At 36.8% G+C, this 21,882-nt stretch overlaps 2 protein-coding genes across 2 annotated transcripts in view; both read right to left on the bottom strand.

Annotated features, from left to right (window-relative positions):
• The window catches only part of LOC136031332 (angiotensin-converting enzyme-like), a 102,357-nt gene that overhangs the window by 53,936 nt on the left and 26,539 nt on the right, over positions 1–21,882 (bottom strand). The window contains exon 3 of the mRNA XM_065710815.1: positions 4,328–4,486. Within this exon, the coding sequence (XP_065566887.1) occupies positions 4,328–4,486 (159 nt within the window). The remainder of the gene's footprint in view (positions 1–4,327; positions 4,487–21,882) is intronic.
• LOC136031331 (sodium/potassium-transporting ATPase subunit alpha-B-like) lies at positions 14,023–17,025 on the bottom strand (the record flags this gene model as incomplete). The annotated part of the gene is given in 1 exon segment (XM_065710814.1): positions 14,023–17,025. A coding segment is annotated over 1 exon segment (3,001 nt), but the record flags the coding sequence as incomplete, so codon positions are not given.

Here is a 21,882-nt window from a genome sequence, read left to right as displayed (position 1 = left end):
GGGTATCAATGACATTGGACATAAACGTCCCACAGAAATCATTGGGCATTGTGTACGTCTTCAGCAGATATCCACGCATCAAAATCAGATTTATATCCTAACGAAAGAACAATCAACTGTCTCTTGCCCCTATGAGTACGACTCATAAGAACCACCAAGAATCTCACCGTCTTTCATGTCACGTAGACAATACAGTATGGATTTGGTCTCAAGGACTCCGGGTACTTTAAAAATTTCATTGGACCATAATTAGTTCGTTTTTTTCGAAAAATATTAGTAGTTTGATTGATTCGAACAGTATGACCAAAATTAAATTTCTTCTTTTTTGCTTCCCTCCCCCCTTCATTGGAATATTATTTAAGAGAAAGTGTCAAGTGTATTGTCATTTCCTCGACGAACTTCCATAGGAGTAGAGTTGGACAGGGATCAATGAGGATGTTGATTATAAATCAACATAATTTTATCCAAATCGTTAATAAAAGCAGCATATTTTTTTTTAGTTTACATTATTTTGAAATTAAAAGCCAAAAAACTCTTATCAATCCTTCAGCCAATGCTGCCTTACTTGGAATTTGACTATGATCGATCATTGCATAATATTTCAATAGAACATTTATTAACAAATTCACTTTATGTTGATTAACGTTATGTTATGTTGATTAACAAATTCACCATCCCGATCCGTTTGAATCTTCTTATAACAATCCTGTTCAAAGATGGTTTCAAGAACCTTAACAACTTCATTACCTCTCTTTGACCGGAGTGGTATGGCATATGCATAGCGACTAAAAAATCATTCTCACTTGGTGTGCTAGTATTTTCCGAAAATGAACATTAAAACATCTTTTGATATTTGACTAAATTCCTTTAATCGTTTTAAATTATGGTTATTGCCAATGAGACTTTTGGGGAAGTTTGCCAAGTTTTAAAATTTATGTAAATGACTGTCAAATAATACAGATTGTCCTGTGGTGGCGCAGTGGATTTGACCTTAGCTTGGTAATACGGGACCCAGAGATCGAATCACGCTGCAGAAATGCACTGCAGGGCCGACGCAGGGACCTTAGTAGTCAAGAAGCGTCGTTAATTCATAAATAATAATAAAATAATACAGATCTCTTACGATTTGTTGTCAAACCTGATAACAAATCAAGTAGAATGTAGGTCTTGACATTGATTATAACTTCATTTCCACTAGTATCAATTAAAAAATGTTGACTTTCAGTGAGATAAGTCATGAGTCTTTTACGCTTTTCACGATAGGAATGAGGAATGAGGTCTGCAATACTTGTCAAAACTTTAGGCAAATCTTCTTCTTTTGGTGGTGGTAGTGACGGTGGTGTTGAATTTTGAGTCATTTCTTTTTTGTGATGAATGACATTTACATTGAGTGATCTCTCACAGTAGGGTTTATGTCTGTCGAGTCGTCGAAGTGCATTTTGGGGCAGAATTAATTTTTCATCGTTGACAGTTGTCTCACTGCAATAATTAACGAATTTCTAGAGACTGCCGTCGAAATGGTCCTTTGGCAAAAGAGCCAATTCTATATGAGTCGATTTGTAGGTTTTGGCCATCTAGAGAAAACTGCTATAAGTCCTTTAATGATTAGCAGTAAAAGTGAAGCTACAACCCGCCTGAAGAAGCCCTTTTACTTTAAAAACGTTTCTTTTGTGTGCTAACACTGCTAAGGGCACGTACAAATGAACGATGTTCCTATGTCCGTTGCTTAATTATTTCTGGCAGTTGAACATTGCCTTCAGTTAAATCTAAACAAAGCTCTGATATTTGATTAATGAATTCTCTGTCAACACCATATTTAAGTGTGGCCTTCCTAAGCCATGATTTTGAATTACCTAGGACGGTGAATATATACCGGTGTTCATGTAGTTTGTTAAGCATCATAATGGCAACTAACGACCTTTTTTACTTTTCACTGGCAGATATACGGTAATTTTATTGTCAAAAATACCGGTGACAACACTTAAATCCTCAGATGTGTTCTGATTGAGGTCCAGTAGAGTAGAATGTATCCATGGGGTTTATTTGTAGCTTGATTGTATGCCGAAAGTAGAAACTTCGGTTCACCCAGAAAATGTTTGTCTGCTTAAAGTTATGAGGGAACTTGAATCACGAACAACCCTGTGGATCATATAGTAGGTACAATTCATAGCAAGTGTCCTCATACACTTGCTATTGTGAAAGTGATTCCATTGAAGAATTGTCTCAGGAGATGTTACAATTGTTCAATATCCGATCTTGTCATGAATATATTGCCGTAACCCAAGCTCAAATCACTATCAATAACTAAATGACGACACAAAAAATAGAAATTACAATAAATAGCCGAGTCAAACTCAAAACGAGAAAAAATTATCTTGAGTGGGGCTGATAACCTCCATGCCTTTTCAAGACCAAAATATGATTTGTGCGTTACTGAATAAACAACAACAAAAAAAAATAAGTGATTGTGGGTTGTCAGTTGAATTGACATATACTGACATATATCCCTTAGAGTTTTGATAATTTTAATTTATGACAGTAAAAAAAGTGAAAACATTTAAAATGTATTTTGTTTTCACTTTCAACCACTAAAAAGGGCACTAGCACTTCCAATTTCCAATCGAATAAGCTCTTTTTAGAGACAACAAATGGCCATCTCAAAATTTCTATTAGATGCCTTTCGGAAAAATAAAAGGCATGGAGGGGGGATATCCACCTTCCGATTTCTCTGAATCTAAAAAAGGCACTAGAACTTCTGATTACCAATGCAACGAGCCTCCTCCGAAGTTTATACAATCACCAATTATATATCTACCTTATATGTCCCCCAGGGCATAGCTTACAACCCTTGCCCTGAGAGCTTTGGGGGTTTATCATCCTCAATGGCATAATTTCCGGATCTTTCAACTACGTTGAACAAAATGGTTATCTCAAAAATTTTGATTGCATGTGTTTGAGAAAATGGTAGGCGTAGGAGAGGGGCTAGTTCCCTTTCAGTCATTTTAGACTATTAAAAAGGGCACTAGCCCCTTCAGTGTCCAATCAAATGAGCCCTTTTTGAAGTTTCTACGACAACTCCTTCTATACGGAGTGCCGTGGTCTAAAGAAAAAAAAAATATATTGTGCGCATATCGTTCTTTATTTAGGCACCGCAATTGTGCTGCCTATGACTCTAACTGTTTGATATTTTGCAGAAACACACAGTAGGATATATATCTTAGAAAACCTGTATGTAGCTTAAACTCCTTTTCCACCGTTAAAGATGTGACAACATGATAAGAAAACTAAAATCCTTTTATTGTCAAGAGCGTCCTAATGACAAGTAACGTGTTTTACTTGGAGTTTCATAACTTAGAATACTGTTCTGACAGCACGAAAAAAAAAACAAAAAAACAAACAATCACATGTTAAGAGTGAAGCTGATAACAAAGCAGCGAAGGCCTAAATCCTTGCCGCTTTTAAAATTTTGAACAGTTTTCAGCAAGATGAATGAGATCGATTTTTCCCAGTTATTTTTCTGACACCGTGAGCTAAGGTGATGAAGTCCATTTTTTTTTCATAGTTGACTTAAATCTGTGGTTGACAATTATCATCGTACTAAATATGCGCTCACCTTCTACCAATCTGACTGGTTAGAGTAGTTGTCAGTAGTTAGAATCAAAGTCACAAATAAAAGAGTCAGAATTAAAGAGACCCGAGTGATGCCTCCGACATATATTTCTTTTCTTTGTTCATTTCATTGAATATAAAATGAATGCCTTCATATATAATACTTTTAATATTCACCCAGGAGGATTCTTAGGAGTGTATTATCTTTAAACTCATGTTTAATCAAAATCTTACTTTAGGGACAGGTCCAAACATTGAATCGAACAAGAATCGGATAATCGGATGTTTAATCTAAATCTTACTTTAGGGACACGTCCAAACATTGATTGCAAAGTAAACGAAATTAACGCAACGATTATACTAAGTAAAACCAAAGCCAAACACTCAAATCACATTATGCAACCTTAGGCAAGGAATTTGAACAAGAATCGGATATTTTAATTATTGAGTCGGAAACTTGAAAAACTGGAGAAATACTTTTAAATTGATAGATAATGAAACTTAGCAAGCAAAACGAACAGATATGAACATTCAGTATGTTTTCATTAGTTCTCTCCTGCCACCTTGACTATTATAGCAATGTTTTCCTCTGATCCTTCGAAAAATAAAAGTAGACAGTTCAGAATACATAGTTTTCATACTACTCTTGACAAAACGATGTTCTTTACGCGCTATGTCTTGTCCTATATTTACGTGTTATTACCGATTTATTTCTTACCATCTTCAGCTTATCTTCTGGAAGAGCGGCAGTTCCGAGTATTGACAACATTTTAAATTGACGTTTAATCTTTTCATCCTTGAAGGTCTGCCATTTAAAAGAGGTTGCATTGATCCAAGCCTCTTTTTCGAAATTGGCGCTCTGTATTGCCGATGCAAGCTAAAAAAAATTTAAAGTGGTTAAAACAAAAGGTCAAATAAATACTAATTAGCCTAAATAAATTTTAATTAATAAACAAAAGATGGCAGGAAAGGATGATTCCAGCGTCTGGAGTTTAAAAATATCTTGAAGATCTCGAAAAATGTTAAGCCAAACACAGCACCAAACAGATCGAGTAACTAGACACCTCTTTCAAATCTCGTTTGGTTTGTGCCTATGTGAAAAAAAAAATAAATTAAAAAAAAAACAACTATTACTTTATTTATGACTTATATATATATATATATATATATATATATATATATATATATATATATATATATATATATATATATATATATATATATAGATAACTGTTTGGCTTTTCTCTTTTTCAACAAACAGTGTATGCATTCTGTGCAGTTCCAAAATAGAATAAGAAACCTTAATCCTATAAATTTTTCGGAACAAACATGTTATTCTTACTCTTTTTCAAAATACAAACTGAAGCTAATCTGTTTAATTGAAAAATAACCAACGGAACTTCAAGAAAGACCTTCAACAGCAAATCTAAGCTTTGAAAACTTTTAGTAACTATGATAGCTTTAAAAAAAAATGCAAAATTTGCCTTAATCAACAAATAAAGCGTGTCTATTCTATATACCTTAAAAAAAGAATTTTTCTCGTTTTCTCTTCTTCGCGATTTGTTTTGTCAAATGTTTTACTAACATAATCTTTACAAGATGAACCCAGGTGGATATTCTTATTCTTTTTCGATAGACAGAAGTGCATCTATCAAAAAGTTCGTGGTAACGAACTGTAGTAAGGAGCGACCCGACTCAATAGTAAACGAAAGTTTAAAAACGGAATTTTGATACTAATAGAATCGGATTTTTATGCTAATTTTAAATATATACGTTTCGTCAAATTTAGTCTTACCCATGAAAAGATACAAGCCTGTCTACAAAATGTGGAACTTCGTATTTTTTGCCTGAAGACCGATCACGGGTGCGTGTTTATTTGTTTGTTGGTTTTTTTTTTCCAGGAGTGATCTATCGACTCAGTGGTCCTAGAATGTCGCGAGAGGGCTTATTCTAACGGAAAAGAAAAGTTCTAGTACCCTTTTTAAGGGAAAAAATTTTTTTGGGGTAAAATAATAACCAAACATAAATTTTCATATCCCCATTCATCCTTAGTGTAAAGTTCGATAAAAAAAGCTACAAGACACAGAAATACCCCTCCCCAAAGCGGAATCTAAAACCCTCAAACATTTTTTTGAAGAAATTTTAATCATTCAGGTGTGACATCAGGTGGAGTTAAAGCATAGGGACCATCACGATTAAGATTTGCGCTACTTTGCTCGTCTGCTAGACCCTTTTCAGGATGACTGTTAAGTTTCTCGTAGACTTCTTCAATACTCACATATAAAGCTGGTAACACGTGCTAAGGGTAAAAAACAACAGGAAGTGAAAACTAACTTTGCTTAAATATGCATGGCCTATGTAACGGGCAATGGAGCCTTGTAGGGATAGAGAGTTAATGTTGTCTATTTATTTTGATGTTAATAAACTGAACTGAACTCAACTGATACAAACAAAAACACTTTTGGCTCTCTACCTAATGTGGTTTTCAATTTTGTTTCGAGGACAATATTTTTTGTCCCCAATTTTTTCTTGGGGGGGTGCTTCGCGCCCCCCCAAGCCTTCCCACGCACGTAAGTCGTTACGTGCCATATTAGTTACGCGCCATTGTAGTTGTGTCCCTGTGTCCCACCTGTGAATATATATATATATATATATATATATATATATATATATATATATATATATATATATATATATATATATATATATATATATATATATATATATATATATATATATATATATATATATATATATATATATATATATATATATATATATATATATATATATGTTTTTAACTACGTAAACTGTGTCCCGGTCGTCATTTATATATCCCCCTGTGCCCCCAGGCGTCCCCGCTGTAGTTGTGTCCCTTTGTCCCGGTCGTAATTTATATTCCCTGTGTCCCGGTTGTTATTTGTGTCCCGGTGTCCCAGTCTGTAATTTCTCTTTGAGTGTCCCGGTCGTCATTTATATTCCCTGTGTCCCGGTCGTCATTTGTGTCCCGGTGTCCCGGTCTGTAATTCCGTCAGTCGACAAACATGACGTCACTCGACAGACAGACAGAAAACTTATTTATATATATATATACTAGCTGTTGGGGTGGCGCTTCGCGCCACCCCAACACCTAGTTGGTGGGGCGCTTCGCGCCCCCCAAGCCCCGCCGCGCGCGTAAGTCGTTACGCACCATATTGGTTACGCGCCATTGTAGTTGTGTCCCTGTGTCCCACCTGTGAATATAGATAGATTTATATGTGTTTCCAACTACGTAAAAATTGCGAATATACAACATTCTTGGCTTTCCCATTGTCTGTCCATATACAAAGCCATATGTACTAATAATGACGTCATATGCAAACGCTCTTTTTACAAACAAACAAACATGCATACACACAACTCGTTTTTATATAGATAGATAGATAGATACAATACAAATTAACTACGTAAAACTTGTGAATATACAACAGTGTTCGTTGTCCCATTGTCTGTGCGTATAAATAGATTGTCAGGTTTACCGACCCTCAAAGATGCAACATACAATTGTACATTGGTAAAGCAATCTGTATTAAGATCTATACCGCATTTTTCTAGTGATTGCCCTTGAGCTTTGTTGATGGTGGTTGCAAATGCTAATCGAGTTGGGAATTGCAATCTTTTAAATTGAAAAAGCAGATCCGTTGGAATCATGGGAATGCGAGGAATAAGAACAGCCTCACCCTCATAAGGCCCTGTCAAGATTGTGGCTTCTATTAGGTTTTCCATTGTTTTTTTTACGGCAAGTCGCGTGCCATTGCAAAGCTTTGGTGGGTTGATATTTCTTAAAAGTACTATTGGTACGCCTATTTTTAGTTGTAGCACGTGTGGTGGAAACCCTGAAAGATCTATGGAATTTAAAAATTCAGATGGATAATTAACCGCTTCATTTGGTTCAAAAACTGTGTCGACTGACTTGTAAAGGACTGCCTGGTCTCGAATCTTGGTCAAAACAATATTGTTGATTTCGTGGACGTCTATATTTTTGGGTGCGAGAATCGCTCTTTCACTTAGCCATTTATTATTTTTTATAATTTTTTAGAATATTCGGAAATACTTTTTCAATCAATTCATTTTTGGAGGTCACTAAATTACAGAAATCAGCAGGTAGTTGTATACGTCCTGAAATTGAGTCTACTGGGAGCTTTCCGTTTCCCATTGCCAGCAATTGATCTGAAAATGTTTGACCAGAGTCATCGTTTTGCAATCGGACACGCATATTTGTAGTTAATTTTAATGTTTTTACGTGTGCCCATAAATTAGAATTTTTCAGGCAAGCATTCATTTCGTCTGCAGGAGTTGATCTAGGTATTATAGGTAATGTTTGCCTGAAATCTCCCGCAAGCAATATTAATGTGCTGCCAAAGGGTTTCGACTTCCCTCGCAAATCTTTCAAGCATTGATCCAGAGCCTCGAGCGATTTTTTGTGTGCCATTGTGCACTCATCCCAAATAATAAGTTTGCATTGCTGCAATACTTTACCCATCCCAGATGATTTGGAAATATTGCATGTGGGAGTTTCTGTAGAATGCAAGTTCAGAGGCAATTTCAAAGCGGAATGAGCAGTTCTTCCACCAGGCAGCAATGTTGCGGCTATTCCGGACGACGCAATTGCCAACGCTATATCATTTTTTGATCGAATTGATGCCAGAATCAGTTTTATCACAAACGTTTAACCAGTACCTCCTGGCGCATCCAAAAAGAAAATTTCTCCAACGTTGTTATCGAAACAATGCATTATCGTATCATAAATGTCTTTTTGTTCCGACGTTAACTTGGAAATGTTATTTTGTACATACGACAATAGATCACTCGTACTGTAACTTTGTTCACGATCCAATTCTACACATGTCGAAACAGCAGCGATACGGTTAGGTGAAGGCATTCCCAAATCCTGAAGAGGTTTGTTTGCCATACGTAAGCACAAATCTTCTATAACAACTAAAGTGTAGTTATAAATTTCTGATGTAAAATCAAAAGTCATATCTGACGTCTCTAACTGTTTTCGATGGAGTATATCTTCGGACATTTTTGACTTATATTTTTCCCATAGCTCTGTAGGAGCTGATGGAGAGCAAGTTGTTAAAATGATGCCAAACAATGCACGAATTTGACTTGGGGTTGACGTTTCGCACGCGTCATTGATGCAGTTATCCCAGTGTTGGTCATTCTCCAATAAATTCAGAGCTTCGCATGCACTACGGTAAGTGTCATGTATAGTACCATTTACAGTCCTCAAATACTCAAAGGATGTCGGACCGGGTACATTCACCAAAAACAGGCGTAGAAAGAAGCATTCATGTTGATTGGGGTGAACGGTGTAGAGTCTTCCTATCGTGATATCTTTGAAGATGGTAGGTTGGCCGTCGACTGACTTACCTTGTTTTCGACGTTCAAATACTTTATTTTTAGTATTCCACGTGTAATACGAAGGCACTTCAGTATACAGTAGTTTTTTTGCAAAAGAATCATTTTTGCAAAGCGAAAAAAAAGCTGTTAATGTTGTATCCGGTGGATTCAGGACTCTTTGTTGCACGTTGGTTTCCGTGAAATAAACACGTTGACCATTCTGTAAATGTACCGCTAAGTGAACAACAGCTGGACTACGTTCATGTATCGGAAATGAAAGAATTCGCCAAACAGCTTCATTACTGCTTATGTATCTTCCAGCCTGATATTGTACGATTTCATCGAAATCTTTGATTTCGGGCTGCAAGCCAAAAACTGCCATGTCACTGCCTTTATTGACGTATTTACATATGTATTTGATTGCCTTTACGGAGTTACAGTATTCAACGTTTATGTGTGCATTAAATGTTTTGATAATAATGGGGAATATGGAACAACCCACTGGTTATCTACTTCGATGGTGGTACCGTTACGCTTCTTTATTATTGCTGCTTTACCGCCATCTTCAGTAGATCTTCTTCTATATTGTGGGTAACCATCATTGCCAGTAATTGTGTTTGATACTAAAAGTCGAGGATATTGCTTTGTGCACCTTCCTTTGGCCATGCATGGTGAATTTTCGTTCAGTGCACCGCAAGGTCCATGTATCATATTTTTTACAATAATATCATGTAACCCCTTATCGACATTTTTATCAGGTATTTCAGCGGAAATCACATCATCAATTTCGTTCGAAGTAATTTTTTTATGTAGCCAGATTAGTATATGTGCGTGTGGCAAACCTCGTTTTTGCCATTCCACTGAGTACATCCAGCATCACACTGACCCAAACACTTCAAGTTTTACAATGTAGTTTATCAGTGATTTCAACTTTTGCCGGAAGACACGGGCCGTAATGTCATGCCTATGAACCGCCGATTGTCCTTGAAGTAAAAGCTGCAGTATCTCGTCCCAAGATTGATTACATGTAAATGTAATAAATAAATCTGGACGACCATAGAGACGAACATACGCAATAGCATCTTGAGCATATTCATGCATAAGACGGGGACTGCCAGCATATGACGAAGGTAAAATTGTTAATCTTCCAACGTTTGTGGTATTACCGTCATTTATAACTGCATCTCGCAAATGAATGTATTGTTCAGAGCGGAGCTTGGCCTGATTCAGGCGGATATATAGCAAACGTTCTGATTCAATTTTAGCATACATATCAACGACGAATTGGTGAAACAATTCACGGCATTTTAAAATATAATTTTCTTCATCCTACCGAATCATTAGTCTATAGGAATAATAATGCATTGCACTGCATTTCTTATTCATTTCTTTGTTAGTGGCTGGATTCATCAATTTAATATTAAAGTGATAGCCGTCGGCTCCATCCCAAAAAATGATAGGATATTGTAGGGCATCGTAGCATCGATGAGTTTCAGCAATTCTTAACAACTGAGCGTTTCGCTTATGAAGAATAATATCTCGAGGTAAAAACTGATCACCGACCATAACGATTGCCACTTCGTCGATAGTTGGAGCATTGTATCTACGCACATGTTGGCCAGGAGGCGTTTTGTCAGCGGAAATAACAATTTTATGCGTATCAGTAGGAATCAAATCGATGGCTGTTTTGAACAGACGCACTAAATTATTATTTTCGTGGAAAAGATGTTGCAATTGGGAAACGACTGTCCTTTCAACGTTGGGAGAAATTTCGCAACGTGCATTCAATTCAGAATTTCTATTACTGATGAAGTATTGCCCTTTTACTTTGAAAGTAGACATAAATTGATCTGGATTTTCGATTTGGGCTCCAAACGACGTCATTTGGAAACATGAGTTGTATTTTCTGATTTTTGACAAAAAGCGCTTATATTCTGACGTAGTTCCAGTAAGGAAAGTCTTCAATGGCTCTGGTGGTGCAGCCAATAGAGGAAGTTTAACTTTTCCTGAGGCGCAACACATTCCCATTGTTTCACCATTGAATTTCAAGGCCTTGCAATAGGGACAAATTTTAGACATTGTCCCGATTTGAACACATCTACTCAAGCTATAATCATCGACTGGGTTGTACCTGAATGCCAGGCGATAACTTTCAGGTTGCTCTGATTCCTCGGCACGCTTTCTTTTCTTACTTTCTCTATCAGCAGCAAGCCTGATTTCTTGCTGTTCTTGTGATTCCTCGGCACGCTTTCTTTTCTTACTTTCTCTATCAGCAGCAAGCCTGATTTCTTACTGTTCTTGTAATTCCTCGGCACGCCTTCTTTTTTCACTTTCTCTTTTAGCAGCAAGTCTGCTTCCGCGTTGCTCTGGTAGTTCCTCGGCACGCTTTCTGTTCTTTCTTTCTCTATCAGCCTCAAGCCTGTTTCCTTGCTGTTCTTTTGATTCCTCGGCACGCTTTCTGTTCTTTCTTTCTCTATCAGCCTCAAGCCTGTTTCCTTGCAGTTCTTTTGATTCCTCGGCACGCCTTCTTTTTTCACTTTCTCTTTTAGCAGCAAGTCTGCTTTCGCGTTGCTCTGGTAGTTCCTCGGCACGCTTTCTTTTCTGACTTTCTCTATCAGCAGCAGGTTTTTTGGCATAGACTCTTTGAGCATCTTCACCGGCTTTTGCCATGGTAAGTTCATCAGTCATTGTATACTTAAACATTAATAGATTTCTACGTGAACATATGTTTTAAATATCTTGAATGACGTCACCGTCAAAGAAAAAATGACGACAACTAATTTCATGACGTCAGTCAACACAGAAAAATGACGTCACCTGATCCACAGACAGACACACAGACAGACAACTTATTTTTATATATATAGAAGATATAGAAGATAGATAGATATCTTGCAAATATACAACATTCTTCGCTGTCCCATTGTCTGTGCATATAAATAGATTGTCAGGTTTACCGACTATTGAACATGCAACATATAATTGTCCATAGGAAAAACAATCCGTATTCAGATCTATACCTCATTATTCTAATGATTGCCCTTGAGCTTTGTTGATGGTGATTGCTAATCAAACATTCCCTGTGTCCCGGTCGTCATTTATATATCCCCCCTGTGCCCCCCGGCGTCCCCGTTGTAGTTGTGTCCCTGTGTCCCGGTCGTCATTTATATTTTTTACTTATGTCCTGGTCATTATGGCTTATGTATGGTCATTTATATTCCCTGTGTCCCGGTCGTTATATGGGTCCCGGTGTCCCAGTCTGTAATTTCTCTTTGAGTGTCCCGGTCTTCGTTTGTATTCGCTGTGTCCCGGTCGTCATTTGTGTCCCGGTGTCTCGGTCTGTAATTTCTTCAGTCGACAAACAACTTCATGACGACATACAGCTCAATCCTTATAATGACCTTATAATTACAGCTTATGCGTGTGTTATATTATCTTGTCTAAAAATAAGTGTGTTACATCATAATGCACATTGATAATTAAGTTTTGTTGAAAATTGCATTTTATTTCAATTTTTCATTTACAATGTAAATTTATATTATTTTGTCTAAAAATAAGTATGTTGGATCATAATGCACACTGATGGTTAGATTTTGTTGAAAGTTGCATTTTATTTCAATATTTTATTTACTATGTTAATTTATATTATTTTGTCTAAAAATAAGTGTGTTGCATCATAATGCACTTCGATGATTAGGTTTTGTTAAAAGTTGTATTTTGTTTCAAGATTTCGTTTACCATGGGCTAGGGTATTTTCTTTAATATAAATGACACCATCGCCGAATTACCAACTTAAACTGTTGAGGCGACATGACCTGACGTCGTTCAATATACTGACAGCATGACAGAATTATACATTACTTCACTAGAATTATACTTCATTCATTCTCTTGCATAGAAAGTTTTTTTTTGTAGAAAAAATAACTTGTAAAAAAAACCTTTTAAAAAACACGTTTTACAAATGGACTAAAGAGGGGAAAATGAATTTTTCGGTTTTAAAGAATACATTTGATATACATACTTCAAAGTTTTATGAGTATTTTGAATGTTGTGAGCTTTTACTCAACTTGTAAAAATTTCTAAATTTAAACTCGGGCATATTTTTAGTCAATTAACTATTGATATTTAACTATTTAAAATGTGCACCGTGTTTAAATTTCTAGAAAAGTTTTACAAGAGTTCACAAAAGTAAAGCTGTATACAAATTTTGAGCAAAATTGGATGAGAGGAATGGGTTGAAATAGGCATATCAAATTTTGGCCTTAGACAGACAGAGGAAGCAAGTTAAGTAAAATGTGGTAAAAATGATTTTGAATATTGAGTAGTGTTTTGTTAATTCATATTAAATAGTGTTTTGGTAATTAGAAAAACGAGTAGATTAACAACTTCCTTTAAAATGATCTATTAAAAGCTCTTTGTGATGTTCCAGTGCCCCGCTACCAGCAGAGGAAAAAAAGGGAACAATTATTGATTCCCACACGAAAAAAGGGATTTTCCTTGCTGTTAAAGCCAAGGAAATGCCTTTATTGTTCATGCCAAGGGGCTTTAAGTTTCCTGTAAAAAATATTTAGCCATGGAGATCCAATGATGGACTTTTTGTTCCGATCTGACGCCATTTTTAGGGGCTTTAGGGTATTTTATAATAGGGTATTATATTTACTAGATTGAAGCTACCACAACATTGACAATTGATAATTGGCAACATTGACATTGACAATTAGTAATTTACATTGACATGACAATAGTATTTACATTGAACTGGAATCAACATTCTAACTTTAATAAGTTACCTCAAGGAGTTCTTTTAAATCTTTTCGTAAGAAAATTTTGTGAACTTGTCACAGAACATAAAGATGCTGTCTCGACCAAATGACAATGTTTTGACTGAAGTAATAAATTTAAACCTTAGAAAAAAAAAAAATTAAGTTTCGGCTGTAATTGGATTATCGTTGGTTACAATGATAATCTCAGTTGAACGACCCCTAACAACGGCATCTGGAAGACCGTTCTAGTAGCTTTTATTGCATATACTAATAGTATGTTTCTTTTTCAACCCAACCACCGGGGTAGCGACGCATGAGGTATTTCCGCGCCTCATCATATAATAAAATTACAACTGAAAAGGGTAAAGCTGGAAGCCACCAGGTGAAGTTTAATGGTCTCATAAACATCTTTGTATTCAAACCAGGAGTATAAGAGAGAAAAACGGCTAATGCCGTCTCGAATAATAGACTAAAATTAAGGACCCAATTAGTCATCCCCTGTTTCACAATTGAGTTTTTTCTGGTCTTCGAGACAATCAAGTCGGCCCATTGTACAACAACGATAGCCACAAAGAAAGCTGTGTAGCAGGTATATTCTAGATTTTTGCGGGCATCGTAAGTCCACTCCTGTCGATAAGAATCAGTAAGATCATTTACACTTTTCAAATTCCATTGTCCTCTCAGATAAAGCAGAACGGAAGGCAGAAAACCATGTTCGGCCATAACAATAAAATAAGTAAAAAACCCGGCACAGGCTTGGATCATACCAAGTTGTCCGTATGCCAAAGATATAAGTCTTCCATTTACGAGCTTGTCCTTGACAGGGTTTCTGGGTTTTCTTTTCATTATATCAGATTCAGCTTTCTCATAAGCTAAAGAAATAGCTGGGAGCATGTCCGTTCCTAGGTCAATGCATAAAATAGCAATAGTGCCAAGGGGCAGTGGAATACCAAACACAATGAAAGCAAGAAACGGAGTGATTTCAGGGATATTAGATGATAATGTGTAAGCAATTGACTTTTTTAAATTATCAAATATTATTCGGCCGTCTTTAATTCCGGCAACTATAGTTGAAAAATTGTCATTTAACAGAATCATATCAGCCGCCTCTTTGGATACCTCCGATCCTGCGATGCCCATGGCAACGCCAATATCAGCTTTCTTTAAAGCAGGTGAATCATTGACCCCGTCTCCAGTAGCTGCAACAATGGCACCTAGACGTTGACATCCTTCAACAATAACCAATTTCTGCTGGGGAGAAGTACGAGCAAATACTATTTCTTTACGGTTGCGGAGAATATCATCTAATTTTTCAGGGGTAAAATTACGAAGTTCGTTTCCATGAATGACTGCTGCTGTTACCCAATCTGGGTTTACATCAGACGGTGCTATTTTTAACCGAGAAGCAATATCTTCTTCTGTTTCACTTTTCTCTGACATAATACCAACACACAGAGCAATAGCTTTCGCTGTAATAGGATGATCGCCGGTAACCATAATAACCTTGATACCCGCTGAACGGCAATCAGCAACAGCATCTGCAACACCGGCGCGAGGGGGATCCATCATGGATATTAATCCAACAAAGCGAAGCCTTGTGAGGGGGAAGTTATCTTCACTAAAAGTGTGTCCTTTCGGATAATTGTCAAGAGGAAGCACACAGTCACAAAAACCAAGTACTCGTTCACCGACGCTTCCAAGCCTAATATAAGCCTCGTTAAATCTTTTTCTAAATTCATCGTCCATCGGGATCTCTTGTCTATTCATGAGAAAAGTTGAACACCGTTCTAGTATCTTCTCTGGCGCTCCTTTCATCACCAAGAGATACCGACTGTCACTCTCGTTTTCATGTATTGAAACCTGAAATTTGTTGGTGGAATTGAAGGGAATTTCAAATACTTTTTTGTTATTTTGTCTCATTGTATCTACTTTACCAGAGGTAAATAGTTCCATACATTTCAAGATAGCAGCTTCAGAGGCATCTCCTTCTACTTGTTTTTCCATAATATCCTCAGAGCTTTGGTTTGGCTTAAAACAAGCACGACTACAAAGGACGGCAATCTTTTTCAGAGCTTCCCATCCCATTTTTGACTCTTCAAACTGCTTTTCAGAGTATTCAGACTGTTTCTCATAACATGAATCAAAAAATTTCCCATCAAACCACATATGGGCTACAGTCATACGGTTTTGAGTAAGGGTGCCGGTCTTATCGGTACAAATTATTGAAGTCGATCCAAGTGTTTCAACAGCTTCAAGGTTTTTTACAAGACAAAACTTCTTATACATATCCTTTGCAGTTAGACTCAAAGATACGGTAACAGTGGCTAGGAGGCCTTCGGGGACATTGGCGACAATAATACCAATTAGAAAAATAACAGCCTCTAGCCAATGATAATCCATAATCAATGCTATTACAAGGAAGGTTACTCCTAAGAATATCGCACAACAAGTGACTATACGAATGAAATGTTCTATTTCCTTGGCTATGGGGGTCTTGGTTGAGCCCAGTCTAGTAGAGAGAGCTGCAATGCGACCTACCAGTGTACGGTCACCGGTTTCGATGACTATACCCTTCATTGCGCCTTCAACAGCGTTAGTCATGGAGAAAACCAAATTTTTAGTTTCCGTGGGGCTATCATTTGTACATTCTGGAGAGCGGGACTGTGGCTCTGACTCACCAGTGAGTGAGGAGTTATCCACTTTAAATCCTGTGGCTTCAATAACACGAATGTCAGCTGGGATTCTGTCCCCAGATTTGACAAGAACAATATCACCAATCGTCAGATCTTCAGCTGCAATTTTTTTCTTTTCTTTTCCGCGAATAACTGTAGCAGAGTGAGGCACCAACTTCTTAAAACTTTCCATAAGTCGAGATGAATTACGTTCTTGGAAATATGTAAAAAGTCCATTTATAATGACAACACTAGCTAAGACAATAGCCAACCATGAATTGTCGTATCCCCATTCCTCCTTAGTGTAAAGTTCGATAAAAAAAGCTACAAGACACAGAACTGCCCCTCCCCAAAGCAGCAGCGAAAACCCTCCAAAAAGATTTGTAACAAATTTTAACCATTCAGGTGTGCCATTAGGTGGGGTTAAAGCATTGGGACCATATTTCTTAAGATTTTCGCTACTTTGCTCGTCTGTTAGACCCTTCTCAGGATGACTCTTAAGTTGCTTGTAGACTTCTTCAATACTCATTTTATGAAATTTCGTGTTAATCTCTTCCTTCAACTTGTCTAAATTTGAACTTTTTTTCAAATCGTTAGGCATGACTATTTGAATTTGGTACAATCATAGATGTAAAGCTGGTCACAAGTACTAAGGGTAAAAGATAACAGCAAGTGAAAACTAATTTTGCTTAAATAAAAAATACACTTTTGGCTCTCAAACTAATATGGTATTCAATTTTATTTCGAGGACAATTTTATGCTATTTTTAACTTTATCTTAACTTAGCTGTATCTTTATCTTAACTTAGTTTTATCTCATAGGTCAAGCTTACAAACTTTACAACAAGATAATCAACAAGACACAACCAAAAGTAAGACCTGTCATTCATATATTTGAATACTTATTATACTTGTCAAGAGACTCAGTTTTGGAATAGTAGTTCCAAGTGTTTGAACTACCTTATCAAGGTCAGGTTATGTCTTTTAAAGGGGTGACCAATTTTAACTAATTTTAATGTTTTCAGAGAGGTTAAGTAGGATTAATCTGAACTAAAACACAGTAAATATCTCAGCCCGTTCTAGATGTCTTGCATGGTTTAGTGGCTAGGACACTTAGCTTGCACCCAGTGGCCAGAGTTCGGTTCCTGGTTTGGCATGTCAGTCTGTTCTAAATTTCTGACAAATGGAATAGCAATTCCTAATATGATCACAGCAGTAGCTGCAATCTAATAAAGAGCGAAACTCACTCTGTGATAGCTGAAAATTAAGAAATAAATTTTTAAATAGGTTTTTCAAGGTATTTCAGGAACAATAGCTGTTATCCATAATTAACTTAAATATATATAGTAATGATGAAAACATATTAATGGAAAAAAAAACTATTGGAAATCCTCAAAACGGTCAGGAAATAACAGTATACCATTGGAATCCTCATGATTGAGAACCTTGAATAATGTGTTTTCAGAATTCTATCTTCAAAATTTGAAGAATGTAAAGAGAAAAGCTTTCAATAGATTGGGATTGAGGAGGAGCGTGAGTAGCTGTGCTGGCCCCAGGCGCTTTGGCGCTAAAGTGAATTGTTAGTAGTAGTAGCATCTAAAAATTGAAAAAAATCATATTCTAATCTCTGCATCACCCGTGTTTTTTTTTGTGCTAGCACACTGTAACATTGTAGAGAACTGCTCAAGAGTGATATATACGTATAACGAAGCACATCTTCCTTAGATCTGCATTGAAATACATTTTTTTGACAAACTGTATTATTAGGTATTACCCTGTTGTAGCACAGTGGATTGGTGCTCAACTCGGCAGTATGGATCCCGGGGTTCGATCCTCGTCACAGCAGGGATGGGCGGCAAGCTTAAAACTTGTCCCTGTAAGAAAGACCCAGGAACTGAATCTTGGATTAGAGGCCCAATGCGGGAGCAATGGATCTGGAAGATCTTAATCATTTATTTTATTATTGCCTATTATATGGGTAAAAGTATAGCACATAAAAACATGGTCAAATTCATATCTATAAAAAATATATCAAATAGGAGTGTATTCCGATTAGGCTATATTTGGTCACGAAGGTTCTCTAGGGCTCAGAAGTGATCTAACATTTTCTCCCAATTTCATCTTGGTCATGTCATTCTTAGAAATGACATATGTATTATTTTCATCATGTCCTTTTTTTCTTGTTGCTATGACAGGCTCCAGCCCTTCGACGGGCTATAGGTCATATTTGGCAACTGAGTTGAACGGTTGAAGATTTGTTTATCCGGAGTTTTAAAGTAATAATTCGAAGAAACGTGCTTGTAAGACCTAGAATACGTGTTTCTAGGTTAAATAAAGCTCTATTTCCTCACAAGAACGCATATTGAGGGCTTTAATTGTCACAGAAGTAAAAACTTTACAGCCGTGTACTATAAAGGGCTGCTTTGCGCTGCAAATAGATGGTCACTGGATAGAAAGATCTGGCATACACTGTAAACCTTCACTGTAATTAACAGATTGCACACTATGGCTCAAGACCAAACAAAAAATATTTCTTTTGGCTGCAGATGTGAGCTATATGCCGCTTCCCAAAATTTACTTTTTAATTCTTTTCCGCGACATAAATTTAAAAAAAGTAAAGTACTGCATTAAACCAAGGACGATCAGAACAAAAGTGAAATAACAATGCAACCTTGAAACGGACATAAATCAATAAACAAACAAGGTGTAATACAAACAGAAGTTAAAATGAATAGCCAACTAAACTTAGAACGAACAGAAATTACCACAAACAGAAAAAAACATCGCCTAATCCTTTTTGACAACATAGCTGCATAGGGTGTCTTTTGATCAAGTTCAGCATTCCCCTCAACAAGTTTCAAGTTAATAACCTTAGCTGTTCCTGGTATATTTCAGACTTGTCCTTTGACCTCTTGGATGCCTAGAGTGAATTTGATATATTCCAGCATCTCCCTCCACAGCAATAGCCTAAAATCCTAATTGAATACCCTTACCCGTTCCTGGGACATTAAAGCCATTTTGACAACCTGGGAACACAAAATGTCACTTTATCTAGCTCAACATTACCCGAAGATTGCCTGAAAGTTACGACGCAATGTCCTTATTCCTTCATAAGTTATTGCAGATGCGACTTTTTGACAACCTCAATGTACACGGTGTCTTTTGATTCAGTTTAACCTACTCTATAAATTCCCTGAAAGTTTCAGCTTGATGCCCTTAGAAGTTTATCGAACGTTGCACACAACTCTTTTGACAACCTTGGTGGATGTAGTATCATCAGTTGTAGTTCAAAATTCTCCCTCAACGTTCCATAAGAGTTTTCAAATTAATTCACTTAGCTATTTCTGAGGTATTATTTTCTTGACCACCTGGACGCACATAACATTTTTTAATTTGATACCTTCTGCGAAATTTTCTGAGATTTTCAACCTAAAATCCTTCTCCGTTCCTGGTATATTGCAGGCAAGTCGCCTTGAAAGCTTGGATGAACATAGTATCATTCGATTTAGTTGAACATCCTTCTTCCCATGTCATTTATACCGTCAGTCTTTCCTGAGTTACACATACCCGTTTTGACACCCTGTATGCATATAGTGTCTTTTGATTTAGTCCATCACATTAAAAGTTTCAATTCAATAACTTAAGTTGTTGGTGAGATATTGCATATAAACACTTTTGACAAGGTGGTTGCAAATACTGTCCATTGATTTAGATCAACATTTTCTGAAAGTTTCGTTTTCTTAATACACTTTTTTTAAGAGTCTATCTGAGGATTTTCATTTATTTGAAGGTTAACGCAGGACGCTAAAAAGGGGATAGGAGGGTACCTGGTCGCTCTGAAATATTTCTTAACTATTTAAAAGGGCTTTTAAAAGGGGACGAAGCTTTCAATTTCCAATCGTAGTGATCTAGTTCTAATCATATGAAGTGGCCTGGTAAAAAAAAGTACCGGACGGATCATTAATTGACGTCACATCACGTTTTACTTAGACAGCCCTATTGCACTGCATGTGATACAGTGTCATATTCATTATTCCAGCCTGAGTCTTTCCGTAAACACCCCAACGGCTAGACATCTTCTGACTTCTTGTGATGAACTGAAACCGGAAGCATAGACATAAAAAAGCATTATTCCCGAAATTAGTCCATGAAACCACTCGGCAGACATAATTTTGAGCAGTGGAGGTCTTCCACCGATCGATTGGGTCTTTTATGTGTTTTTTTTTCTCGGCTAATTAAAAAAAGCGTAAAAATAAATAGGAGTCAGTTCTCATAGGAATTGCTTCTTCCTTCTAAACGAAAGTTCTGGAGATCCATAATACCTTTTCTGCTTCATTAACATTGCCTCACATTGAACAAAGTAAGGACAGGACATCAATCTTGACTATACCGAACAGTCTGTTAATCCGAATTGTCAATAGTGAAACTTTAAATAGCCTGGTATTTAAACTGGTCCAGCAAAGTAGGGAGTTAGAATAAGGTCCCTGTACCTTGTTTACATGGGTACTTTGTCAAGCCTCAAGAACAAAGACTATATCGATTCCGTGTCTGGATTTCCTGGTTTTGTAATTCTACTTCTTTTACTATCCTGCACTAATATAATTCCCAGAAGTATATTTTTTTATTCTAATTAACAGAAAAAACCATGTTTATGTCCACTTTACTACTGATTGTCATTCATTGGGATCAGCATGAAAACTACCTATTGCATTTTACAATCTGACCTACAACCTCTGTCATTTAACTATTGAGACCTTTTACAGTAACTCTTTTCTTATTTTATATTATTTTTGCTTTATTAACTCTCAATTAAAAATTCAAGACATTTAAGTAGAAGTCAAAACTCAAACACTTCCCTTTTTCGCTTAGACAAGCCTTTAGCTTGGACGGTGTGGAGCCAACATTGAACCCTTAGCATTGAGCATTAGTCATTTACCGATGAAAACTCTTTCTGCTGCTACACTTGTTACTCATAACGACATAAGTTTTCCTGTCAGAGCTACAATCCTTGGCAGCTGAGTTGCACATCGTTTCCAGATGGCAACGGTTGGACTGATAACGTCAACCATACAGAATCTTTTGATCTCCAGGTACAGGCTGCCAAACTCAGGTGCAAAATCTACTTAAAGCAAAATGGCATCATTGTTTTCATCCTGTTCCTCACCATTCATCCTGTTCCATCGCCCATATTTTCATCCATGCTCTGGCGTATCATCTTATCAGTCAGCCTATTTTTTTTTTTATGTGGGACCAGAAGAAGATTTAGAGTTGCTATTTTCTTAGAATGCCCACTAACCTAATTCACACGACTGATTGGAGCAGCTAATTCACTGGCAGCATCAGAGATTACAGTCTCCTCTTCATGGGGGTTTTCCTCTTCGTGCAAAAGAATTCTTACAACATTAGCATGCTCGCCTAAAGTTGAAGTGGAGGAACTTGGAGTGTTCATTGAAG

This window comes from Artemia franciscana, chromosome 9, assembly GCF_032884065.1.
Source record: "Artemia franciscana chromosome 9, ASM3288406v1, whole genome shotgun sequence".
In the NCBI taxonomy this organism is placed as follows: Eukaryota; Metazoa; Arthropoda; class Branchiopoda; order Anostraca; family Artemiidae; genus Artemia; species Artemia franciscana.
The sequence above is the reverse complement of the archived record's forward strand: the minus strand, read 5'-3'. Positions and strand labels throughout refer to the sequence as shown.